The sequence below is a fragment of the Manacus candei genome, unplaced genomic scaffold, assembly GCF_025592945.1.
Source record: "Manacus candei isolate 608988 ecotype Guabito, Panama unplaced genomic scaffold, ASM2559294v1 h1tg000003l, whole genome shotgun sequence".
NCBI lineage: Eukaryota > Metazoa > Chordata > Aves > Passeriformes > Pipridae > Manacus > Manacus candei.
The window spans coordinates 16,318,867-16,344,149 of NW_026138051.1; the positions used below are offsets into that span (position 1 = coordinate 16,318,867).

General features: G+C 40.0%; 1 protein-coding gene across 1 annotated transcript in view; it reads right to left on the reverse strand.

Annotated features, from left to right (window-relative positions):
• The window catches only part of LOC127470455 (connector enhancer of kinase suppressor of ras 2-like), a 169,022-nt gene that overhangs the window by 96,631 nt on the left and 47,108 nt on the right, over window positions 1-25,283 (reverse strand). The window contains exon 2 of the mRNA XM_051785997.1: window positions 7,319-7,482. Coding sequence (XP_051641957.1) covers window positions 7,319-7,482 — 164 coding nt within the window. The remainder of the gene's footprint in view (window positions 1-7,318; window positions 7,483-25,283) is intronic.

Below are 25,283 nucleotides of genomic sequence, written 5' to 3' on the forward strand. Positions count from 1 at the left end.
AGAATTCAAACAGGAAGGATAAATTAAATTAAATGACCATTTTCTGAAGGCCCTGTTGGAAGATAAACGCATTCTCACCTCAAAGTGCCCCACAAACATCATCCAGAAATGGAAAAAATAAAAAGTGTAAAGGACTATTTTATCTCCTAGAGATTGTTTGTGGGAGCAGTGATGAGAATCTCTCACAAGATTTCATTTTGTGGAAAGATTTGGTAACATTAGCATGTGTTTGATTAAAAGTAATGTAGGAATCCAGCAACACATTTTATCATGAGTAGGAGATGAGACAGGATGCAAATATTACAAGCATCCTTCTCTCTGACTCCTTTAGTGTTGAAAGAAAAAGATGGAAAAGAGGGTGTGAATGCTCTGCTGCACAATGTGTTCATGTGTCACTGGCAGGCTATTCCATGCTCTTCACATTGAGATTCCAGGGAAAGCAGTAATTCATATCCATTAATTGGATCTGTCAATTCTAATTGTTCCACAAAGGTCAGGTGAGCATCCTTGGGAGACCACAGGGTATGCCCACATTTGTGCACACAAATCAATATCCAAATTTTGGTTAGTCTGAGTCTGAGAGCTCAGACAGAGCAATTTAGGTTAAAATTAAGGTTAGAACACAAAAGTTTGCTGTCCTGCTTTCTGTCTCCACTGGTTTTGGCAAACTGGACAACTGTGCAGGAAAGGACTCCTGTGAAACTCAGAAAAATCAAAGCAAAAGAAGCAATAAACAGTCACTTAACACTGCACCCTGCAACGTCCCAGCAGCTGGTTCCAGCAGAAACAACCATGGAGTGGAACATGGTGTTGCTTTGTAGGTTTTTCTTTTATCCCTGTGCAGGGAAAATGTCCATTCCTTTATCCCCAGGAGTGACTGTGATCAGCCTTGGAGAAACCAGACATCCAAAAGGGCTGAAATTACAGACACAGTCACTGTCTCCCAGCTCTAAACCTCGAGAGAAATTGAAATCTTGTCAGAAAGGAATGTTCACTTCACGTCCCCTAAACCAGGGGTACAAAGATATACACAAATTATGATGTATTCTGACACTATCTGGAGAATTTGAGCCAGTGTTTTCCCTGCTGCCCTTGTCTACAGTGTCAGACACGTGTGGTTTTTAACATCCTGTCATTACCTACCTACTCATTTGCATAAATTTCTGCAGCTGCATTGGCCTAATAAGCAGCAAAGCAATTTAACTGGACATGTCAAGGTGTGCTGTTCCCCACCAGGGAGGGACAGGGACTCAGAACAGGCAAAGGGGTCCAGTGCTCAGTGACTGAAAACCACTGAGTTTACCCAGACACACAACCAGCATAAAATACAGCACTGGGTTATTGTAAAGGGATTCTTTTATACATTTATAAATGGAAATAAGCACATTTATTTCTCAGAAGCATGCAGGAGCTCCTGGAGCAGCCCATTCACCAGCCCAGCCTGCAATGGCTCGGGATCCTCATTCTCACTGGTGCTTAAACAGATACATTTGCAGAAGGAAATTACAGGCCTTGGAACAGGTTTAACACTTTGAATAGAACATGTTTCTCCCCGTTTTCTGAAGTGGAATTACTGTGTGACAAGAAGACATCTCTCAGCTACACCCAAAGACAGGAAAAACAGAACACTCTTTCCTCTCATTTGTTAACTTCTGGTGAGGGAGCACTGGGGGATTTCAGAGAGGAAGGATTTCACTCGTGTAGGTAGTCAAGATAAATGATATTGAATTACATCCAAACTTCTCCTTTTCCAGCACACCAGATTAGCAAAACCATGGAATTCTTGCCTCTTCCCAGTAAGACAAAACTATTATGCACAAACATGTGCAAAATACCTGTGAACAGCAGTACTTCAGGCTACTCTGTTTGTACAATCACCTTCCTTCCCTGCCCTCATCTTAAGAGACATTTGAAAATGCCAAAATTGTTGACAGATTTTAAAAAGAAAAAAAAATAACAGAGAACCCTTAAAATAAGTTATTTTTCCAAACTGCATGATTTGAAAGAATGAGGCTGCTAATTAGACTAAGCAAAAGATGATCCACAATTTTCTAATATGTGCAATAATTAACTAACTCAATTCAATACTATTAATTCAATGTTTTGGCACCACACAATAAATAGCACTGGACTGCCAAAAGCTGAACTTCTTCTCCAATTGAGATTAATAAAGCTCTCTGGATGCATAGATGTTTGTACAGCCAAAAAATAATGGATGTGCCAGGTTCCTCATTACACCGAGGAGATGGAATATCTCTCCATCTCTCACTAAGAGGGATGGCATTCCACTCTAAAGAAAGAAGATTTATGTTCATATACTCAAGCATCAATATATATATAAAATGAAGATTTTAGTCTAGTATAATCACCTTTGAATAATCTCTGAAATATGGGTGGAAAATAAGTATTTGACATATTGAATGACTTGTTAAAAATGAAATCTGATTACAAACCAGGTAAAGTAAGAAAAAATACTTCCCAATATAATCCCAGAATTGATAAATCAAAAAGTGCATTAGCAGAATGAAATATTAAAAGGATGTCAAGAGAGATCATTGTAGGTATGGTCACTAAAAGGTAGTATTAAAGTGAAAAAAACTTGAATAATTTTAATTCAGAAGAAACAACCTCATCAATAGATACAGAGACACCTATGAAAGACTGGCTGCTCCATCTCCAGCATGGAATGTTCCAAAATAAATCCCTGCAAGCTGCTTCCCAGCTGAGCAACAAATTCCCATTGCTGTTGTAATTTTGTTAGAGAGATGCCTAGTAAAGAAATACGTCAGAAAAATGATAGGAAAAAGATTTTTTTTGGTAGCTATGCCCTATACGTTATTTTTTAAAAAAAATAGTAAGCATGCAAATAAATTCTACTCCTGCCAGTTGTCACAAACATGTTGACCCACAAGTGACTTTGTTGTTCCTTCTGTTGGAAAATCCACCCTGCCTGGATTGTAGCTGTGAAGGATCTGAAGAGAGTTTCCAGTCTTTCTTTCCCCTTGAAATCTCTCCACAATACAGGGCCCAATTGCACTAGTTAAATGCCTGGGAATTAAGAGTACTTTTAATTACTGGAGATACAATCTCCATTGGAGCATTCATTTCATTTCCCATTCATTTTTCTTCCTTTCGTTATCAAAGTCTTCCTTCCCACTGGAGTGTTTATGTTTTAATTCGTGCAGACCTTACCAATATACTGACTCCAATACTGCCCTAATTAAATTAAATTTACTTGCACAGGTTTGAACAGCAACCCATGTTGACCTCAAAAACATTCCTCCTCTTGTTTCCAGTATCCTTTACTCTCTAGCAAAAAGTGATTTTCCCCAGTCCCTACTGCTTCTTCAGATTCAGCCTCTGTGCAACAAGTCCTCCAATACATATCCCAATTAATATTTCAACTTTAATAAAGTTACAGTCCAAATCCAAAGTGGCCCACACTTTTTGGTCCATATATGTTATTTAGGTCACTTCAAATAAATAATTGTAGTTCCTGACCACACCAGCAAGAAAGGACTTTGATGTTCAAGGTAGGATTTTCCCCCCCACAGCCATCATTCCCAATTTTCTTCCTAATTAAAACCCAACTCAAAAGTGTCTTTCCAGAACAGTCAAAGAACTGAAGCTGAAAGTAAGGCTTACCTATGACTTTCCCTTTCATAGCACATAAATTCAGCCCTGAGCAATCCCAAGAAAGTGCCTGTACTTTCTTTCCTACAGAGAAAACTGCTCTCAACTTTTGCACTTTGATTTTACCCTTTCATAAATGAGATTATTTGAACATTTTAAATTATTTTTGAGTTTTAAGGTAAAATCCATATGCTTCTATATCCCTATACAGCCACTTCTCTTATTATGGGTGTATCAAATACTCTTATTATTCCTTATTTACATTTCTTGTATTTCCTTCTTTCCTACTGCAGGTTGTCTTCCAGTGTGGAATCTTTCCTGCATAAGATTCTCATGTGTAATGCCTGGTTCCTCATTACACTGAGGAGATGGAATATCTCTCCATCTCTCACTAAGCTCTGAACTCAGTTTTATTTCAAAAGAAAAATGATGATCTGTGATTTTACATATTAGTAGTATCTCTCCTGATTTTATTCCAAAATAATATGATGGTTGAATCAATTAACAAAGACATAATATTAGTCTCTGTTTCTCATAGGGGTTTTTTTGGGAAAAGTGGGCATAAAATCATTGCAAGGGCAGGTGTGTAATAGTTTGTGTTTAATAATTTGCACTTGGAGTCTGGTTAATAGGTGGTTTGGGACAGGGAATAAAAAACACAGGAGGTGCCTCCTTTCTTTTTGTTTCCTCTTGCCCTCAGAACCCTCCCTGTGGGTCAGCACTTGGATCTGTGTGTGTTGCACAGGGGTTTGCATCTCTGTGCCAGAAGAGCAGCCTTGCTCCCTGGTGTGTAACCCCACCAAATCCCCACTCCCAAAAAATCCTAGACCCTCAGAAAAGACAAGTGGAAAACATGGCACAGCATCATGCCCACAATTCCTGATCCTCACCGAGCCTGAGCCTGCCTGGGAGATTCCTCCAGAGCTTTGGAGCTGCTCCTGCTCCAAGCCTTGCACAACCCAGCTCCCTGACATCCTGCTGGCACTGCCTGGGAGAAAGAGGTCATGGAGCCTGGCACTGCCAGCTGCCAACCAGGAATCCACGGAGAAATCCATACCTGGAAAAAAAATCAAATAAATGGCTGCTCATCGACGTGGCCCCAGCGAGGGGGGACAGGCAGAGCTCAGAGCAGGGCTGGTGGGTGTGGATATGAACAGGGCTATCCATGATCCAGACTGGGACAAAACACAGGGGATGCTCTGCCAGCAGGGGACTGGGAGCTCAGGCTGTGCTGAACAGGCAGAGGGACAGAGCAAACTCTGCTCCTGCTGGCACCCACTCCCCACAGCTGGGATTTTGGACACGTTGTTGGAGTTGCTCTTTCCCCTCTTTTATTTTTTTTTTTTGATAAGAAGCTTTGAAAAAAAAAATTTAAAGTATATATATTTATGAATCTACAAATACACTGCATTCTGCCATTCACTGCATTCTGCCCATACACATGGTGCTTTAAAGGATTGACTGGGGCTCTATTTTAGCTGCTCATAAACTGCATTAATACAACGTGCCTCAGGGAATCAGGGGTAAAATGACACGCTCCTTAAGACCTTCTGGTTCTAATAATTTCTTGTATGTTAATTTCTGTTTAGTGGCATAAACAAAAGCCAGATACTGCCATACCCCTTTTAAAAAGTACTTTTAAAATAAGGTATTTCCTCTGGTTTTTTTAGACTAACTAATCTATAAATCTATAACAGTGAGGAGCTCCAGTTCACAATTTTCACTTGTCACCAGCAGTCAGGTATCATAATAATATATTAATGTTTCAAGATTTAGTACGAAATAGGAATACAATTGTGATATTTTAGAAGTGTATTTCAATTATTAAAGGCAGCATCAGATCTTCTACCATCCAATAATTGCCATCCTTTGAAAGGATTGAAGAGAAATTCTTAATAATGCTTTTTGGTTGGATGGATTCAAATTCTTCTAAATTATTATAGTTTTAAAATAGCTATTATACTTAGTCTGGTGAAACTTTTCCTTGTGATCCTGCAAGAACTGAAGGATGTGCTGTGCATGGCAGCAAGGCAGAAATGTCAGAAGCAAGAGAATAGCCCAAGAGCAGAGCCCCAGGCTCCAGACTCACTCAGCAGAAAGCACACAGAACAGGCAGGGAAAGAAAAATTTAGAAGCAGGAGAAAAAAAGAAAAAGGCGTTTTAGAGCAGAGTGAGAAAGGGAGGGTAAGGGCTTAAAGGCAGGAGGCTGAATAAATGATACCAGGAGCTGGAAAATCCCCATCCTGCTTCAAAAGAAAGAGGAAGGTCACAGACAGCACAGTAAGAGCTGCACTATTGACCAGCAGCAAGAGGTACATTTTTCTTTACTTAAAAGAGAAAAAAAATCCTCATAAAAAAGCCCAGCAAGGGTCCTCCCAAAGGGCACAGCGACTGAAGGGGAGCTTTGTCCAGGGGAAACTTCCTGGCTCTGCTGCTCCTGCCCGCTGTCAGGGCACGGTGACACTGCTCTTGAGGTGGCATAACGTGACACCAGGGGTGTTGGGGCTCTTTTCGTGTGGGACACAATGTCTCAGAGGGAAAACTCTGGAGCTGGAGCTCAGATGTTTCCAAAGCACAGCCGGTGGTTGGTGGTGCAGCCCAGCCCAGCCACAGGTACAGCTGTGGTGAGGCCGAGCATCCCCTGCTCTGACAAATGTGTTCTGGAGCTTGTAAGGACAGATCTCGAGCTACACTGAGTGGGTTTTGTCATTCAAGAAGAAGACTAATAAGAGGTACTTCAAACTGGGTTGTTTGGTTTTTTTTCTCCCTCAGATCAAGTGCATTTTACCTCGTTTGTTTTCTGTCTTACTTTAAAGTGCCAATTTCCCTCTTGGAGGCAATTTATCTTATCAAAATCCCACAGGATAACTTAGTTATGCAAAAGCAGAACTCCTAATAAAGAAATAAAATACTGGGACTGTCATATACAATTTACCCACATAAATTTACTGTTGACTTTTACTATATTTTTTCACCCATTCACCTACCCAAACAGAAGAGAGTTATTTTTTCTTTAGAGTTAATACATTACATTTTATTAGCTGGTAGGAATTAAACAGCAGAGGAAAAAATTTCTTTGATATGAAATACTTTGTTAAGAGGCTAACTGAATTAATAACCTAATGATTAATAATATGAAAAAACAGTGTTCTTCCAAATGCTTGCAGGTTGCTAAAAAAAACCCCAAACCTAACTTTTAATTGACACACATGTCTGTAGTTTAGATAAAGTCAATTTTACCATTCCAGTCTTGTCTTAAAGCTCATTTTAAACAATCTTCCAGTCTAATTAGCATTACCTCCTGGCTCTGTAGTACCATCCTTTTGAAGGCTGGCATGGTTAAAGCACTCAGGTCTGCTTGGTTCAGTATAGTGTGGCAAATGTCCGTGAAATACCAGGGCATATGGCATATAATTACAGGACCATATGGATGCCAGCAGTGATAGTCAACAGAATTTGAATGCAGAAGCAAGAAATTCAGAGGAAAAAGCAATAAAAGACTATAACACACAACCATAAAATCATTAAATTATAGTTCCTCTACAGCTGAGAGAAGCCAGGACATGCCTGTCCTTCAGTGAAGCAAAGCCACTGTAGCTGGAGAGAACATTCCACATTACTTTTATGTAGTTTGGAGATTTATAAACCCAGATGATTAAGGTGAGTGATGCAAGAAATCACTTACCAAAGCACAGAGCAGATCAACTGCTTCCAGGATCAGCTCCTGGTGGCCGATGCGAGTGACTCCCAGCTCCTCCAGCTCCTGGTGAGTGATGTGCAGCAGCTGCTCCCCATTGATCTTCTCCCTTTCAAAATTTTTGATGTATTGTTGGAGGCAATCATCCAGGCCTGTATGGAAAAGCCAACAATGCATATTCAGAGAGTAGAGAAAAGGGAAAAAAAAAGAACCCCAGTTCTGTAACTCATGAATAGAGAAATTTCTTGGAAATACAAGTGTACTTCCTTGTTTGGAGCTATTATGGAAAATGTGCAAAAAAGTGGTAATTTAACTTACATAATACAGCACATGCTGCTAAAGAGGAAAGTTTATATTACTGATGTTATTTACAACATTTTTAAACATTTTAGTACTGATTTTACACCTTCATGGTACTTAATAAGGAGACCAGGGAAGGATGAAACAGCACAGAGAGTGACATTATAGAAAAGCTTTTTCTCCTGATGTCACAAAGACCTAAATATAAGTTTATCTTATGATTGGGAACTTATTCTTCCTGGAACTTAGTCTTCCAGGACTCATCAAATCAGATAGTGTGGCTATCACTGATTGGGAAGAGTGTTTTTAGGCTCAGTTACCACCTGCACTAACTCTGCTACACCCACTGCCAATTCTCCCCCCAAAGTCAAATTTTCCAGTTTTCTGAGTCTCAACAACATACAAATCGTTTTGTTCCAACACCTTCAGTTAATAATCCAACTTTGCCCATACACAAAGAATTGTTCTGTTTCTCCCTGAGAATTGATCAGGTGGGAAAAAATGGATTATTCTGTTTCTCAGACCAGAGAAGGGGCCGATGAACATCAGCTGAAACACTTCTCATTCCTCCAAACCTGGTTCTGCACCACACATGCTCTGAGCTTCCAGAACAATTAGTTGAACACCAGGCTCTGGTACTAAAAGCTAAAAGTACTAAAAGCTATGTGAGGTTACTCAGAGTTCCCTCAAGGACTCTGTCAGATCAACCATAGCCTGATATGCACACGGTTTTCTGGAGACCTACAAAATTCACCCTCAATAACTTCATCTACCAAGCAGAGTGAGTAAAAGACTTTGATCCTCAGTTATTTGGTGCAAGTAAACCCAAGATCCATAAAACTACAGATATCCAGAAAGCACAGAAGTAACCAGCTTGGGCACTTAAGGAAGACAGAGCTTTGAAATATAATTTCTGCACACAGCAAGTTACCAGTGGGGCTCAATTAGGGAGAAAATGTGCAGCCAGGCTCTAAAAGGCCACGATGTATCTAAAGAAAAGGAAAGCAACAGGCACATGAACAATATTGTTCTCATTTGTCTGTTTAAAAGTTCTCACAAACGCAATATAAACAGAAATAAAGCAAAAGTTGATGTTGTCTTCATTTCCTGGGTTGTTAATCTAAAGAAGCAGATAATTCTGTCATGTGCCTCAGTATGTTTTTAAAGAGAACTTTGTAGTTGTTCTTACATTTTTTGAGCCACAGAGGTCCTTTTACTTAACCAGATGGTACAGTTTGGCAATGATGAACAGAATTATATTCCTCTAAATTAGCAAAGGAATGCTAAATGAGTTAAACAAGACAGTGTAGGAATTTCACCAAAGACAGATTAGAAAATTACATTACTATCTATTACTCCATTTCTAAACACACCTTCTTAGATAATATGAAGTGATTAAGTTCAATCTATTAAAACTGGTTAATTTAATTGTCATAGAAAGCATTAACACATTACTGACATGGAAGACCTTGGCCTGACTGAATGCTGGGATTAGTGCCCAGAGATGAATTTGTAAATGTTGTAGGAGAAGTTATCAGAATAACCAAACCAGCTCGTGGACATTCAAGTCAGAAAATGTAAAATATATGAAATTTAAAACTATCCTGTAGGCAAAAATAGTTGATATTGGCCACATTCTCCAGAATATTGGAGAAAGAGAGATCTGACACCTTGTATTTGGCATGTTGGGTATCACCACTGTGAGTCTCAATTAACACAACATAATTCAGTTGAGACACAAGAACTGAATAAAACACAACAGTGTGTGTTTGTCTTCTGTTCATAAATACAAGGGGATATATTTCAGTTTCATTTAATTAACTTCTCTTTCAGCATGATCCAATTACTTACTCTGTAAAGTGAAAGTCCTAAGTTATGGTATAGGTAGAGCTCATTTATCATTTACCAAGTCGTGTTCACAGCTTTATAGGCACTTATACCCCATGCAAAATTAGATCAGTGTTAAAAATATATATTTCATGTTGTAATTCGTAAGCATGAGGTAATTTGGGGGGGGTTTGGGGGTGTTTGTGTTTTTTAAAGCTCAACTCAGCAATCTGTTTGCAACTAATACCTAAACCTTTTCTCTGCTCTGGAATGGTTTGCAAGTAGAACACTATTTCTCTGCATCTGCTCATTATTTCAAATAACCTCATGAATGATTTTACATAAGTGTATTTCATTTTGGATTGGTTGAAGGCTGTTCACTGAAAATTCTGCAATTAATATTTCACATTTAAATTCCAAGCCATTACACATTTCTCTTCCCTGCCTGCCCAAGAACAATTCTTAGAGCAAAAATTCCAAACCCTACATATTCCAAATTTGCTTTTAGTGAACATTTCCCTAAAACTCAGAAGAAATCACTGAGACTGCTACTAGGTAATAAATTATTTTGAAGTAAAGCAAATTAATTAAAAAAATTAGAATCAGTGGCCGCAAATAAGCATTTGTAGTATTAAGAGAGATTTAGAAAAACCCAAATGAACGTGGCATGCCATGAAAACTGCACAGTGAGAAGTATTAAACCTGCCCTTGTGCCAGAGAGGATGTCTGACAGCAGAGCAAAAATATGAAATTTGTATTATTGGTCCTGCTCTGTAATAGCTCCCCAGGGCACCTTTAGAAGGCTTTACTTACTGGTGCAAAGAGTGAGGCAGCTGACACCAGGATCCAGGGATGTGTCATTAAAGGGCCAGGCTGGCTCAGGGCCTGACAGCACCCAATAAACATCCACAAAGAGAGACATTTGTCCATCTGGGGTATTTTTTCTGTCTCTCTGGGAGCCAGGTACTGCAGTGTGAGAGGTCACCCAGCAAAATTTCAGCCTTCAGGAGCTTTGCTCTTCGTTGTCACGGCTCTAATTGTTTTTAGCAGGAAAATATCGAGGATGCAATTAGGAGGGTACAGGATGAGATCGTGTTGACTCGCCAAACCCAAATGAAATATTTATTTCCTCAAGCCACTCAGGCCTCATTAGTGCTCTTTATGCAATTCCTGACATAATTTCTGTTTACAGGTAAGTCTTAAAGTAGTTAAGATTCACAACTACAAAGAAGTAAAGGGCATTAGCTCTGCTTAGATGTAGGTAAATAAAATTAAACCCCTATTCCCAAGTTACACTGTTATCAGTGTCACAAACTTGCAGTTCTGTTGCTGCACATTCTTTACTTGGGTACAGCTTATAACTAAACTATATATCCTTCAGAATGCAATAAATTGATTCAAGTAGAAGTGTTTAAACACATATATTTTTTATTTTGAAAGTCAAAGCTTAACACCCACAACAAGAAAATTATGGTGGGTGGTGGAAGAATTTTTATTTTTCCGACCCAACTTGGCTAAAGGACTCACTTTAACAGGGAATCAGTGAGAGTTGAAGACATTTCCCAGTCTTTCAGTATTATTTAACAGAGCACAACCCAACAAAAGAGTTCTCCATTCAGTGCTGACTGAATCAGTTAGGAAGCAGCACTGGCTGAACATGAACCCACACGCTCAGAAAATGGCCTTGTAGAAAGAAATTGGGTAAAACACCCCATAAACCACATTCACCTGAAAACCCCGACGGTTGGACTTGATGATCTTAAAGGTCTTTTCCAACCTAAAAAATTCTGTGATTCCATCCTGTCTCTTTCCATTTTTAAGTAAAGGAAAGTTTAATAAATCCACATGGACCAGGAAAACTCTCTCTCTCTGAGCAGAGGAAAAGTAAGCAACTCTGATATGTTGACTCACCATGTTGATGATTTTGCAAATCAGACATTGTCTAAATCATGTAAATGTGAAAGAGAAAGGAGGCAGAAAAAATTAGAGAGAAAGGGCAGGAAACAAAAACCAGTTAGCTTGAAAATATTTATTTTCAGAAATGCATAATTGGGAAAAGAGTCATTGAAATAGAAAAGCAAACCAACATCTTAAAAAAGTTCTCTGTAACACTGGCTAAAATCAGATTTAGGAATTAAGTCAGAGCAAACATTACAAAAGGGATGCTCCATACTGTGACAAATAAAGGTCCACTGAGGTTAAATGAGTCTTTCCATCGGTGTCAACAAATGCCAGGTTTGGTTCACATTAAAGCACAAACTTGGTGCCATGTTACATAAAGATCTGTCCCTTCCTCTGCCATTGGCCAGAGATATTGGAAAATACTACCATTATTGAAAAAAACTACTATGGAATAAATGGAGGGAAGGCACAAGTTTTTGCCCTTTATGCAGGAATGATGCAGACAGGGCAGCTCTCACAGGGAGAACTGGAGGGACAATAACTTTGTCAAGTGCTATCCATCACAAAAGTGACTTCTAATTTAAAAGTCTGTAATTTCCAATTTTTCATAAACCTCTCCCTAAGCTACATTTACTCACTTCTCCTTTTTCATATATTTTAATATGTTTTTTATTACTGACTAGATGATGGGCTTGTTGCTGCTGCATCACCATTCCCAGGGGAAAATCCAGGGCATCTGGCTGGAACAGCAGGACCCTGGCTGGGAAAGGAGGGGTCATGGGGAGGGCCCTGCCAGTCCAGCCTGTCACAAACACCACTGCTCTCCCCAGGTCACTCTCCTGACAGATGAGGACGTGCAAAACCAGCCCCTCTGTGAGGAAAATGCAGCCTTGCTCGTTCTGCTTTAGGGATGAACAAGCAGGAAAGCAGCTCAGTGGAAATGCTTTGACCACTCCTGACTTGGGCAGCTCAGCACTGATGTACGAAGTGCTGGAGCCCACTGACAGCCAGCTGGGCAAAATCACTTTGATTCAGGGCCTGAGAAAGTAGTGAATGTTTTTCCTAATTAAAATTATCCTTAAAATTAAAAGCACATAGAATACTAAACTCAGAGTTGCACAGCAGCTTATACACAGCAGCAAATCTGAGGTACAAACGTCCGTGGAATCTGGATCTAAAGGACAAAACCTCAAAGTCAGTGGAACAATCTGATTGCTCAAAAGAATTGAGCTGCCAAGACAAATTAATAACCTTTTAATGTACCTCATTTGACTAGTAAAAGCTATACAACATTCATATCTCTGTTGCAGAATGGTGACTTGTGAAAAAAAGAAAAATCAATATATCAAAGTGAGGCAGGGATAAATACCAATTTTCAAATGTTGCTGTGCTAGATGTTGAAAGGAACCCACTAAATTTTCTGTGCCTTTCAGTGGAGATAAATGCCAACAGTGACTGTGCTCAGCGAGAGCTGATGTCTTGTGTGACATATAAGGCTAAAAAAAAAAAGGACAGAAACACTGCAAGGAAGGGCAAAGAAAAGGCAAAAGACAACCAGAAATCATGTGTGCTTTGAGCAAGGGCATAGACAAAAACTGCTCAAGTAGGTTTGGAGCCTTGAGTAAGGAAACATTGTTTGACTCCTGGAGGTTTTTGCAGGTGAACTCACACACGACCTTCCAAACAGAGAGGGCTGCACCTGAGACACCTCATCTGAACCACCAAGGGCTTCTCTTCCCAGGCAGAGCAACTTGCAAGGCCAGGAAATTAGATATTCACTATTAGGTGAAATGAGAACTCATTTCTCTGTGGAAATTCTCTGATTAATTGGGGAAGGCAGCACGAACTTCTGCTCCTATCACAACCTTCAGGTTACATATGCAGATCTGCTTAAACACATCCAGTGTTTAACAACATCCACAGCCTCAGTCCAAGTGATGGTTGTTACAGAAACCAAAGAAGTTTGGGTTTGTTTTTTCAAAGAAACACAAGGTATTTTCCATCTAAAGCAATATTTAGCAGAAAGATCTGGAAGAAGTTGACTGGTTGGCTGACAGAGAGAAGGAGGCAGAGAATCCATGCCTTTTCCTAAATGTGATTTTATTCAATACACACATCAATTCATCCATGTTCTCCACCAAAAACCTCTCTGATTTATTACACTGGGCTCAGTCTCACTGGATCTTTTTCCAGTTCTTATATAACTTGTGACAAGGACAACCATCAGGTGGGTATTTTTGCCAATGACGTTAAAAAGCTTTTTAAGAATTATTCAGTCCAAATAAAGAAAAGGAATAATCCTCGAGGCCTGTTCACACTAAGCTGACTCTCAAACACCAGATATTGGTTCTTAAGCCCTTCAGGAGAAATTAAAAAAAAAAAAAAAAAGTGTTTAGAGCACCTGAAGAAAAGGATCTTCACACACTCACAGTTCAGAGAGAGACAGAGGGGATGCGTTTGAGGACATGCTAAAACACCAAACTCAGAGCATTTCATAAAATCAGAGAATGGCCTGGGTTGAAAGGGACCTTAAAGATCATCTAATTCCAACCCCCTGTTGTGTTCAGGGATACCTTTCACTAGACCAGGTTGCTCAGAGCTCCATACAGCCTAAACTTGCCTGAAGTTTAGAGTTCTATCTGAAAACTGAAGATTATCTTTGCATCTTTAAGTCTACATGTCACAAATCTGATCTTCAGCTATATTGCAGCTAGATTACAAAATTTCCTACAAAAACTCCATTAAGAACCACCAGGCACAGCAGGAAGGCACAAACACACAAAAAGGAGAGAATTCAGATTATTCTGAAAAAATTAATCCCTCAGCTCTGGCATTATCTGACCTTTAAATGCTTGGCTGTGCAAGTAGAATGGGTTTAAATGTTGCTTCCCGGCTGAGCTTCCTCTGCGTCACTCCAACATTCACAGGGATACAGATGGATGTTTGACATGCAAATACAGGCAGACTCTGCTGCTTGCATTTACAGATCATCATCTGCATGAACAGGAACTGGGGCGGGATGAGCACTTGGAATTAATGTTTCCCAGGCACCAATTGACACCAAAAATGTTGGCTGCCATTCCAGGCTTCAAAGCGGATTGAACTTACTGGACATAAACTCTTCCACTCGTGTCAGACCTCTGGCTAAGGCTGTGCAGGTCCACAAAGTACTTCCCTCGCTCCCACTTTTCTCTCCTGAGGGTGCCAGGATCCACATCTGTCCCATCCAAGCCCTCTGCAGACACACTCAAGCCCCAGGATCCAGCTGGGCTCTTGGCAGCCAGAGCACTTGTGCACTCCTGGCCCTTCATTCAGAGGGCTCTCTGCTCCTCATCCTCTCCATCCCCAGCCTGCAGCTCCATGCCACACCCAGCCACTGGCACTGGCCCAACAGTCCCTGCCACAGGTATCCTCTCATCACAAAACTCTCAGGTTTTTCTCCCTTAACAAAATCCTCTATATCTTCAACTCCTTTCATTGACTGCCAGCTTCTATTTCCCAATATCACATTTTTTCCTCCCTTCCATGCTGTCTCTACTCTTTTATTTTCTCTGTGTGGACTTGGTGGCTTTGTCTCCTCTGTAGCCAGCAGGGAAGCAGTGTTGGGAGATGAAAGTTTCCAACCTCATTCCTCTTCTCTCCCCAGAACAGGTCAGAGCTTCACTTGCACTGACAGATCTCCTCAGCCACAAACACCTTTTGGAAAAGGGACACAACCCAAAGCAGGTCCCTGAGCATCCAAACACCCTTTTTATCTCACTCCCAGCTGTCCTCCTCTGAATCAGGACAAACATCACTGCCACTCCACCACAGTGCATGTCTGAGACACAAACCAGATTCTATTCTGAGACACAAACCTCCTAGATTCTATCCCATATGCAAATCCAGTGGGAATACCACATCATCACTGTAACTTCAGTATTGTATTTTTAGTATGGCTAAAGCAAGGGGCTTTCCCATAACCTCAGTCTCTAACTCCAAGCTCTTTTCAGCAGCAATTTTCCAAGATAACTATATTATCAAGACAAAAGCTCTGCTGAAATTATGAATATTTTAAGAGTTCACAGCAGCCAAGAAGGTTTTGTAAGGGAATGTGTCAAGCAATATTAATAACAAATGAACAAGTTGCTGAACTAATAAAATTTGATTTAATGATATGCCATCCCCCCTAAATTGACATTCATATATATGAAGTAAATGACTTAATATAGTTCTGCCTTCATTACCTGTGACTGAATAATAGGAAGTGAGGACATTCTAACTTTGTCCTCGACTTTTGACAGATGTTGAGCTGTGGTATTACCACTGAAGTAATAAACAGCATTTTCTAGAAGCTTGGTGGAAATTAGTCCTGACCTTAAAGAGGTTTCTGGAAGAAAAGGGTCTCACAGAGAGAATGGATCACATTTTCAGGCACAAGTCCATGTTCCTGGCTGTCACATTCCACAACAGTCTTAACCTTGAGACGTGTCACTAATGCTGTTACTGATGAATTTCTCATAAAAGTGATAAAAAACAGGGATGTTTTAATTAGCTCTTTGTGCCAATGCAAATTTACATCTTTCCTTAGCCTCATTACTTCTCTCCTCGATGAGGATGTATAACAACAGCCTCCAGTCATTTCTGAAGCAGCAAGGCTGAAGGATGACCTGGAAGTGCTCTAAAGCCCCATGTTCACACCTCCCATTTGTTTGATGAGATGCTTCCACACTCCAGAGTGACCAAGCTGAGGATACTTGTTCCCTGAATTTGCCTTGTTACATTGACTTTAAAAGTGCCTTGCATTTGGCCAAAGCATTCCAAGCACTCCTGTACTTCCTATACCCTAAGAAATCTGCATTTGATAATCCTTAGTTTTCTCTCTGAGCTGCTGAGATGACAAACTGATGATCATCATCCCACCCACTATTCCAGACATCCTGAAACCCATATCAAAAATTTTAAATAACTTTTAGAATCAGCTAAAAAGACAATAAAAGAAAATAGATTCACAAGGCCAAAAGTAGATTCATATTTAGAAGAATCTTCTTGATTTGTGCTCAAACCAAAATGCAGAACCAGCACAAATTAAATTCTCAAATCACTTCGCCCAATAACAAAGGAGCAAAGATCTTGGTGTTGGAATGATTCTGGTGAGGAACAATCATCTCTAGGATCACTAATAACAAAATAACATCCACCCTGCACACATGTTCTTAGAAGTGGAGAGCTGGTGTGATTAGGGTTCATATTCCTCCTTTTTGCACTAAGTACCAAAGGTTGTCTTCACACCTCCCAGGGCTGGAGGGCAGTGAGAGGTGACTCCAAGAGCCTGTTCCAGTTCCCTGTTCCCAAGAGGATGTTTTTGCAGTAACCATCAGCTTGCTGCCAAAGATGATGGGGGGGAAACAACTCTTAATGTAATAAAAACTACAAAGAAACCACAACACCCCAAAGCCACCAAGAAAAAGGAATGATTCTTAGGTGGAAAGAAAACCAGGAAATCCGTATCATTTCCTTCACTAGAGCCTGAGCACGTTGAAGGGAGCTCATTTCAGACCCCTATAGTTTCCATTTCAGAAAGGTCAGGAAGTCTAATAAGGAAGGAACAGCATTAACCACATCTCATCTACCAGGACTGATCTTAAAAGCAAAAGTACTAGAAAAAGTAAATATAACTGAAATCTCCCTTCTCTGGCTTCTGAGGATTTATCCTCCTTGCACTCTCCACAGGAAAGTCTTAATCACAGACTGACCTGCTAAAAGCTAGTTTGATATTATACAAACCCAAAGAAAACTATCACACCAAGCAAGTTCTTGTACAAGTACTACAGGGATGTGCCCCACTTGTCCCTGTCTTAAGAGTGAAGAAAAAGAAACCCTGAAGAGAGAGATAACGAGTCTGCTTCAGCTAATCAATTGAGAGACAGTGACTTGCCAGACAAAAACTCATGTAATAGCAAGGCAGACAAAGTTGGGTGAGATGAATCCTGCCCTAAAAGTATCTCTGATCACCTTGTAATAGGGCTCCACATTAATTCAATTCATAATCATATCACAACCCACGCAGGCACAGACGCCTCAGAATGGTGACTACACAAAATATATATAAAGAGACTGCAGTTTTCTGAGGCACAAGGACAGCTGTGGAATGTTATCAACTCCCCAAACTCATCCAGGACAGCAGGATCCCTGATCATGTCCTCCCTCAGCGAGTGCCAACGATGCAAAGCTGATGCAAAGCTGAGTGAGGACAAAGAGCTGACAGAGGAGAGTCCAACAGAAAGTGCTACAGATGTTTCAGTGCCAAAATACAGCAATTCTTGTACCGACTTCACTGACATATTTTGCTAAAAATCCTGGATATCAAAAGAACAGCCAAATTCACTGTAGGCTTTGGGAGTGAAAAGCCCAAACGAATCAGAGTTCTGCTCAACCCAATTTCTTCAGCAGCTACAAATCCACGACCTAATTCATGTGTAATGGTTTAGACCCCTGCAAGAAACAATCCCAGGAGTAGAAGGGAGCCTTGGCAACTCCTCACACAGTTCTCCACATCGATGCCAAAAATCAGATTGCTGCAAGAAATAAAGAAAAGGGGTAGGATTCCCTTTTTTTCTCAGGGATACTCAGAAGCTCTGGTGAAGGCATCTGTAAAGGCCAATATTTGGGCAAGGCTGGGGGTCAGTTGGTCTGGGGTTTCACACACATCCCTCTCTTTCCTTTTATTTCAAGGAAACCCTGAGGAAGCCTCCTGCAGCATTCCTGGTCATCCTGGTGACTGTAAATCTGGATGATCTCAAATCAGGCTCTTTCCTTACACAGTTTGGAGGGATTGGCTCCAGCAGGCAGTGCTTAGCTCAGTTTAAAGTCAACACATTAGCAGGAATTGTCAATTCACTGTCAGGAAAATCCTGAACTAGGAATCCATATTTTTATCAATACAAACTATAGGAAACCAACAAAAGTAGGCAAATGGGAAGAAAAAAAAAAATCACAGAAGAAATAAAAATCAAACTGTAAATCCTACTGGAAAATGAAGTTTTTCTCTTTTCTTACATTTACCCATTTTCATTCTCCATTTCTATTACATGGTGATGCCAGAAATTTATTATGGTTGTTATTGAACAAAATGAAAGGTAGAAATTTTTATTCACTACCACTTTTTGTGGAGTACCAGCTTAAGATAGATTAAATCTCTGGCTTCAGCTACACGATGGAAAATATTACTACATCTTAAATCACTATTACTTTGTGTTTTAAATTCTGAATTCTGAATGTTTTGCTACTTGATCCAGACATAGCTTATCCAATATTAAATACTTCTCTGAAGTAACATGAAACAGGCAAGAATCTTATCATATCTAAAGAACTGTATATCCAAAAGTCCATGAATAAAGTATGATTACAGCTCAATGTAAAGAAAATTTTAATCCATTCAGCAAAGCAATAAATTTGCTGGTAATTCAGTACCAAAAAAATTAAACCCCGAGTGATTACAAAACATTTCAAAGCCATAGGATGCCACTCACTCATGTTTGAAATAAGACTTTTTAATATGCCTAAGATGATTAAATCTTTTACATGGCAGCAGGCAAAAAAGGGACATAGGGCAGGACTGGTGCTTGAATTTCCATCTCTCTGACAAGGAAGCATCAGACTGGAAGAACTGCAGAGTTCCCTTCTACCATTCTGAGCTATTTTTATGCTCTTCATAAGGAAATAAAGTTTTTTTCTCAAGTCGTCAGACAAGGAGTAAGAGATCCCCAATAATAACATGTCAGCAGTAAGCACTGTCCATAAAACCTCGAAATAGAGCTGCTGGTGGAAAGGTAAATGTAATAACTCTCTGTGAAAAGGTAAATGCAATAACTCTAAAAATACAGAGCCCACAGCCCGGAGCAATGCACTGGAGTGAGCAGGATAAATTAATTCTGTGTCAGCAAAAGGAGCACAATATGAAATAATGTTTGTGGGGACATTCCTCATGGTTTCTTCTGCACTGCCCTTGCAGCCATTCTCAGGAAAGCCTCAGAAAAGAAAATTATCTTCTGGTTTATTTGTCACATGTGCCAGAGAACAGAACATGGAAGGGTATTAGAGGCTGGTCAGCTCCTTAAGAACATTTAGGAAATGGTTTGCTCAAACAGGATCAAGTAAAGTGTAACAGAAACAAGAAAATACTGGAAAAAAAGGGGTGCACAAATCAATTAAAGAACTCCAGGTTTCTGTATAAGAGAGCTGCTATAAAAAAAAAAAGGGCAGGAAAATTAAGATTGAGATAATTCAAAAAGGTCAGAAGAGAGAACTAGATGTGGCCTTCACATTTATGAAACATTTTGTCTTTAAATCATTACGTGATTAACTTCTTCCCAATTGCCATTTTCCTGAACTTCCAGAAACATGACACGAAACAAAGACAACTTCATCCTAAGAAATTAAAATATTATTCAATTCTCCAAGACAATTCATTTTGTTACCCATCACTGCAATTGTTTCTTCCTGTAATATTAACAGGTAAATCTGATGGCTCCAACCTCCCTCAGTACATATGGAAAAAGCTCAGGGCATCCTGTACCCACGAGATTTTCTTTCCAACTTTTACATATTAGTAAAAGCAAAAAGAAAACCTGAGGAGTTTGTGGGTTTTTTTGTGATTATAACACCTGACTTCTGAAGGAAATGTTGCCATTTATAACAAAGTGCTCCAGCCACGACCACTGGTTCAGTGACTCCAAACAGGCTGAGGTGCTGCAGACTGGGAAAAGTGCTGGATGAGCAGAGCTGTTCCCGGGGATTCATTCCAGAGCTGACCCGTGGTGTATCCCATCAAAAGAGCAGGCAAAGAGCAAATGTAACTTGGGTGCTAATTCCCCAGAGCACAGCAGAATTTCAGGCTGCTTCAGCACTAAGAGGATTTAGCAGACAGGGAGTCGCAGCCTGTGCTTCCCTCGCCGGGAATGGGATCACAGGACACCTGCACTAAGAGGATTGGGTAGGTAAAGGGGGGAACCTCCAGCTTCCCTCAGCCAGGGGCAGGGAAGTGTTTTTATGGCATTAGAGGGTTTGATCAGGAGTTTGTTACTGCTGGGCTGCAGTTGTGTGGTGTTCCAGATGACCCCACTGTGGCTCTAAAACCCAAACTCCCCCTCTGCTCATACGACCCCCAAAACCATCCTCCCAAGGCTAAGCCTGAGCTCCAGCCTTCCCAAACCCCAGCCTGAAATGCAAAACCAGCACAAGGAATTTTGGAAACGGATTCAGTCCTGTGAAATCACCTCAGGTTGCATTAATTGCATTGTGCAATCTTAATTTTTATCTTTTAAAAATTAAGTGCCAAGTGTATTACTTCCCCAAAGCAAACAAAGCACTGATTATTTTACATTTGAAAATGAACTTAATTATTTTATGTATTCTACATGTGTTGTGATCCTTCATTTTAAAAGCTTTGAGATCTACTTTACATAAGGCATTTCTATCATTATATCCCTCCCTAGTTCAAGGCCTCTGCAGTTAAGAATTTAAAGATCTTCAGAAACAAAAAGGTGTCTTTTTGATCTCAAACACAGGAGCTGTTTAAAATTGAATTTAGATTTTTCCCTTACTATCCTTTTGTCAGATAAGTTACATTCTCAAATGTAGTTTGAGTAAGCTGATAACCTGAATGAACTGACAACACCATTAACAGTGTTTCTTTTCCCTAAAAATGTATAAATGGAACTGGAAAAATTCAAACATTGGTAACTTTTAACACACATCTAACCCTGTGAGCAATTTGAAAATTCTAGCTTTAAAAAAAAATAAATAATCAGGTACCTGCAAAAATGCTAAAAATGATTTACAAAACTGGAATGTCCTTGACTTACTTTAGGCATTTTCAGGGACAGGCTGAAAAATTAGTATTTCCTCTAGAGGGCTTCAGGCTCTGCATTATTTCCCAAGTCACCCAAGTTATATTGCACGAAGTGGCTGCACTAGTGAGGGTCAGAAAGGCTCTTTGCTGTTCTGATTGCTCCTGCTTGGGGAAAAAAATAATCACAATTAATTAAGTGCAAGAGAAGCCCCTGTGATCCTGCCATGGCTGGTGTCCTAACTTCCCAACACCACTACCAGAAACCAAAATTAAGATGGTTGTATGATAATTTGTACTAGAGATGCTGAAGTTAATCAATTTTCATTTTATGTTTCCCTGGAATATTGTTCCTTATGAGACCCAGTTCTTTCCTTAAAGACTATCTTAGTACTATGTTAATATGAATTTAGATTTTAAACAAAACTATCTAAACCAATGTGTATATGAAACTCATACACTAAATAAAGTATTATTTATTAGTAGTTTTAAAATTTTTGTCTAAGCCTGTGTTGTGATAATCTTGCTAACCAAGCTCCTGAGTCAAAGAATTTATGTACTAACAGAAAATTTTACCAAAGTTTGGAACTTCAAATTTAATCACTCAATGTTTCCATGTTTCCTCCAGAAATCCTAGGTTCAATCAGCCAAGATAATCTACATTCTATCATTTTTCTCTATTTTTGTGCAAAACTTGTCCTTCTATGTCTACTTTACTCCTGAGCCACCGTGATATTCACTGCCTCTCAACAGCTCTTACTTTTCAGGTATCTGATGTGTAAACCACACTTCTAAATAGGATATATTTCTTATCTTTTCAGATATAAAAATGCCTCTAAGGGTGCAGTTCCAGAATGGGGTTAAGCCAATTTCAGACCACACCATTGCCAAAAGAGGCAACAATTTTCCTCCCCTCTTCTCTTGTGTTGGTGTTAAGAATTTCACAGCAGCACAGGGAATCAGCTCAGCAAAAGGAAGGTGAAGGGAAGCTCAGCCTTTCTTGTCAGCAACCTCTGAAATAACTTTGCTTTGAAAATTCAGCAGCTAAAACTCTCATTTTTTATCTTTGCCTCACTTGCTGTTCCCTCCCAATGCCTTTGTAGCTGTGTGTTCATTGAACTGGGGAACTGATCCATCTGAGCAATAGCCCAGAAAAAGGAAGGAAAACAGGTTATTTTTTAGCAGATGAATGTTCTCCAAGCCAGTTTGCAATGCAGACACAGAAACCAGAGACAGGGGTGAGGAGGAGCTGCAGGGACATGGGAGCATGGGGATGGAGCTACATCCTGAAACCAGGATTGCCAGGAACCAAGTTGTTTGATCAACTATATCTCTGAAAAAGCTTGGAAAGGAAAAATGATTCTGATGTACCAGACTGTCCCTACTTATTACAGCAAGATTTAAAAAATACATTCCAGAGCACAACAAACGAGTCCTTTTCCAGCAGGCACAAAGTGTTTCAGTCCCAAGTGTCTCTGGTGGGACTGATGGTCCTTTTTATAGAAATGTGATGTAGGGAAGGAGCAGGAAACTGAAAACTATGTCAATGAAACTAGAAAAGTAATTTTGAGATCTTGCACTAGGAATTAAGAAACCATCAGTTAAATCATTGGCAGTTACAGGAAACCTTCTTAAGATGTGTCTTGTGTTTAAATTCATAACTGAAACAGCTGCCAACTTGTACAACTCTATAAATAAAACATATTCTCTTTTAAATTGTAGTCTAATTAGATTTATCTCTAGTTTGATGTTTGTCAGATACTTGCAGTATGTGGAAATAAGAGCACTACAGTTCCCAGAAGAAGATCCCCCCTTCCACAAAAAACATTACTGGACACTTTTTTATGAATTCTGGTGTGATCCTGGAGGGTCTCATCCTTGGTACTACTCATGATTTAATACAGGAAGCACTACAGTGATGATTTGTGAGTGTGGCCTTGATTCAACACAGAACTTAAGTGCCTGCCTCACTTCTCTGCCTGTTGCTAATCCTCCAATTGATTTTCACAGGAATATTCACCATTCAAATCAGACTTAAGTGCATTGCTGGAGCAGAGCCAGAGTGCTCTGAGCATTGCATGACTGAGCCCACGCTGGGCAAAGGTTTGGAGATGGTCCCATTCCATCTCACAGATCGAAATTGGTGTCTCTGGAAGGACAACCCACAGAAAATTTATACCTCACTTAAAGCCTCCTCCATTTTGAAAAGCCCTCTGCAGGAATTAACATCTCCCATGATATTTCCTGGTTACATGAGTGCTAATTTCCTCAGTAAAGATGTTTTTTGGTGGTATATTTACATTTTCCAGTACTGACTGTTGCACCACTCCTGGTGGCTCTTCCACTCCAGGATGGGCAGTGATGTGATCTAACACCTGCTTGTAAAGAGGTTACATTCCTCACAATACTAGGAGGGTGCTGATTCAAGAAAGAGAAACATTAAATAAAATTTCTTATTCTATCTCATAATCTATACATTAACATCCTCTGTCATAACCTTTGGATAGTACTCTGAGAAATTTGTTATAAAACCCTTTAAAATTGTACATAAATATTAGTTCAATCAAGAAAATACTATATAACCTTTTAGGGACTGAAAGTCATGGCTTTTCAGTTGACTGAGGGGGAAAAAAATAAATCAGGGGATGGAAATGAGAACAGTGGTCACATTCAACAAAGTGAAGTTACTGATCACAAAAAGATGATGAGAAGAAAGTTCCTCCAGACCATGACTGATGGTTGGGTCAGTGCTGAAGACCTGGAGCCAGTGGGGAGCCAAGAGAGGTGGGAGTGTCCTGCTGGGCACTTTTCAGCCAAGGGACATGAGTGTGAGATAAAGGGATGAAAGAAACTCCCAGTTCCATTTTCCCCAGGCAAGTCCCTCTTGTCAAGGTCAGAACGGTGCATACCATGAGTCTGAACTGACACCAAAGATTTGGTTCTATTTATGGGAAGACAAAAGGTCAAAACAAGTTTCTTTTTCAAGGATTGAAGGGAAAAAAACCCCAAAGCCTCGGAGGCCCCATTGATAACAGATGGTACCTAAATGAATCCTTGAGACCTGGTAGATCCACTGAAGTGATCACCCAGGTTTGAACAACAAATCCAGTGGTGGAGCTCATCAGGGGACAAGTCAGGGCATTTTTTTCCCCCTCTTTGCATTTGTAAATGCCCAATCAAATTGTACATTTTGTTGAGATGGCCTTGGCAGGATTATGTGCCTCTTCAGTTCCATTAAAAAAAACATACTTTAAAAAAAAAAGGATGATAACAAGGCTGACAACAACACGTAATGGGTTTATTTTTCATGTTAGGAAATTTTCATGTTTCTTTCCCAAACAGGTTGTTACATCTTGCTACTACAAAGTTGGCAGTAGTGCTGTATTTTGGATATACTGTGAACACATTTTGATTGGGTTCTGGCAGGCTCCCAGTTAAGCTGAATTACAAAGAATGCCAACAACACATTACAATTTCTTTCAGTAAACACGAGCCCCAGCTCTCAGGCGAGCAGCCATATGCCATGTTCTCACACTCCTCTTTTTTAACCCAAAGAGCTGAATTTAGCTGTTGCTTGTGAAGGAAAAAAACACAGTCAGCGGATCTCCTCTCGTACTTAAAGCTGCATTTGTCTCAGTGCCAGACAAAGATCTGTGTGAAATGGCACTTTACACGTGGAGAAAGGTAATTCCACCTGCAAGGAGCAGGGACAGGTGACAGCAGGGAGGTGGCACCTCTGGGGTGACAGGAGTGGGGGGGACTGGCCTCTGTGCTCGGGCACAGGTTTCACAGCTGCTGCCAACCATCAGCTGCTGCTGCAGACATCCAAGCCTGCCAGCCTGAGAAGTGTTTTCAGACTGAAGTCCCTTTGAGAATATAGAAATGCATTTGAGAGAGAGTTTTAGAATTTCTGTTAAAAATGCACGAAGAAGGCACAGTCAGAACTCAGAGTTCCACCCTTGGAAAGGATCTCAGTTCTCACAAGGAACGTGGATGTGACATGAGCTTTCAGCCAACTAAACATGGAGTTCCACAAGCTTCTCAGAAAGCTGTGCCTGTTCAAAGTCTAATATTGATGAAAACACTCCCAGAACT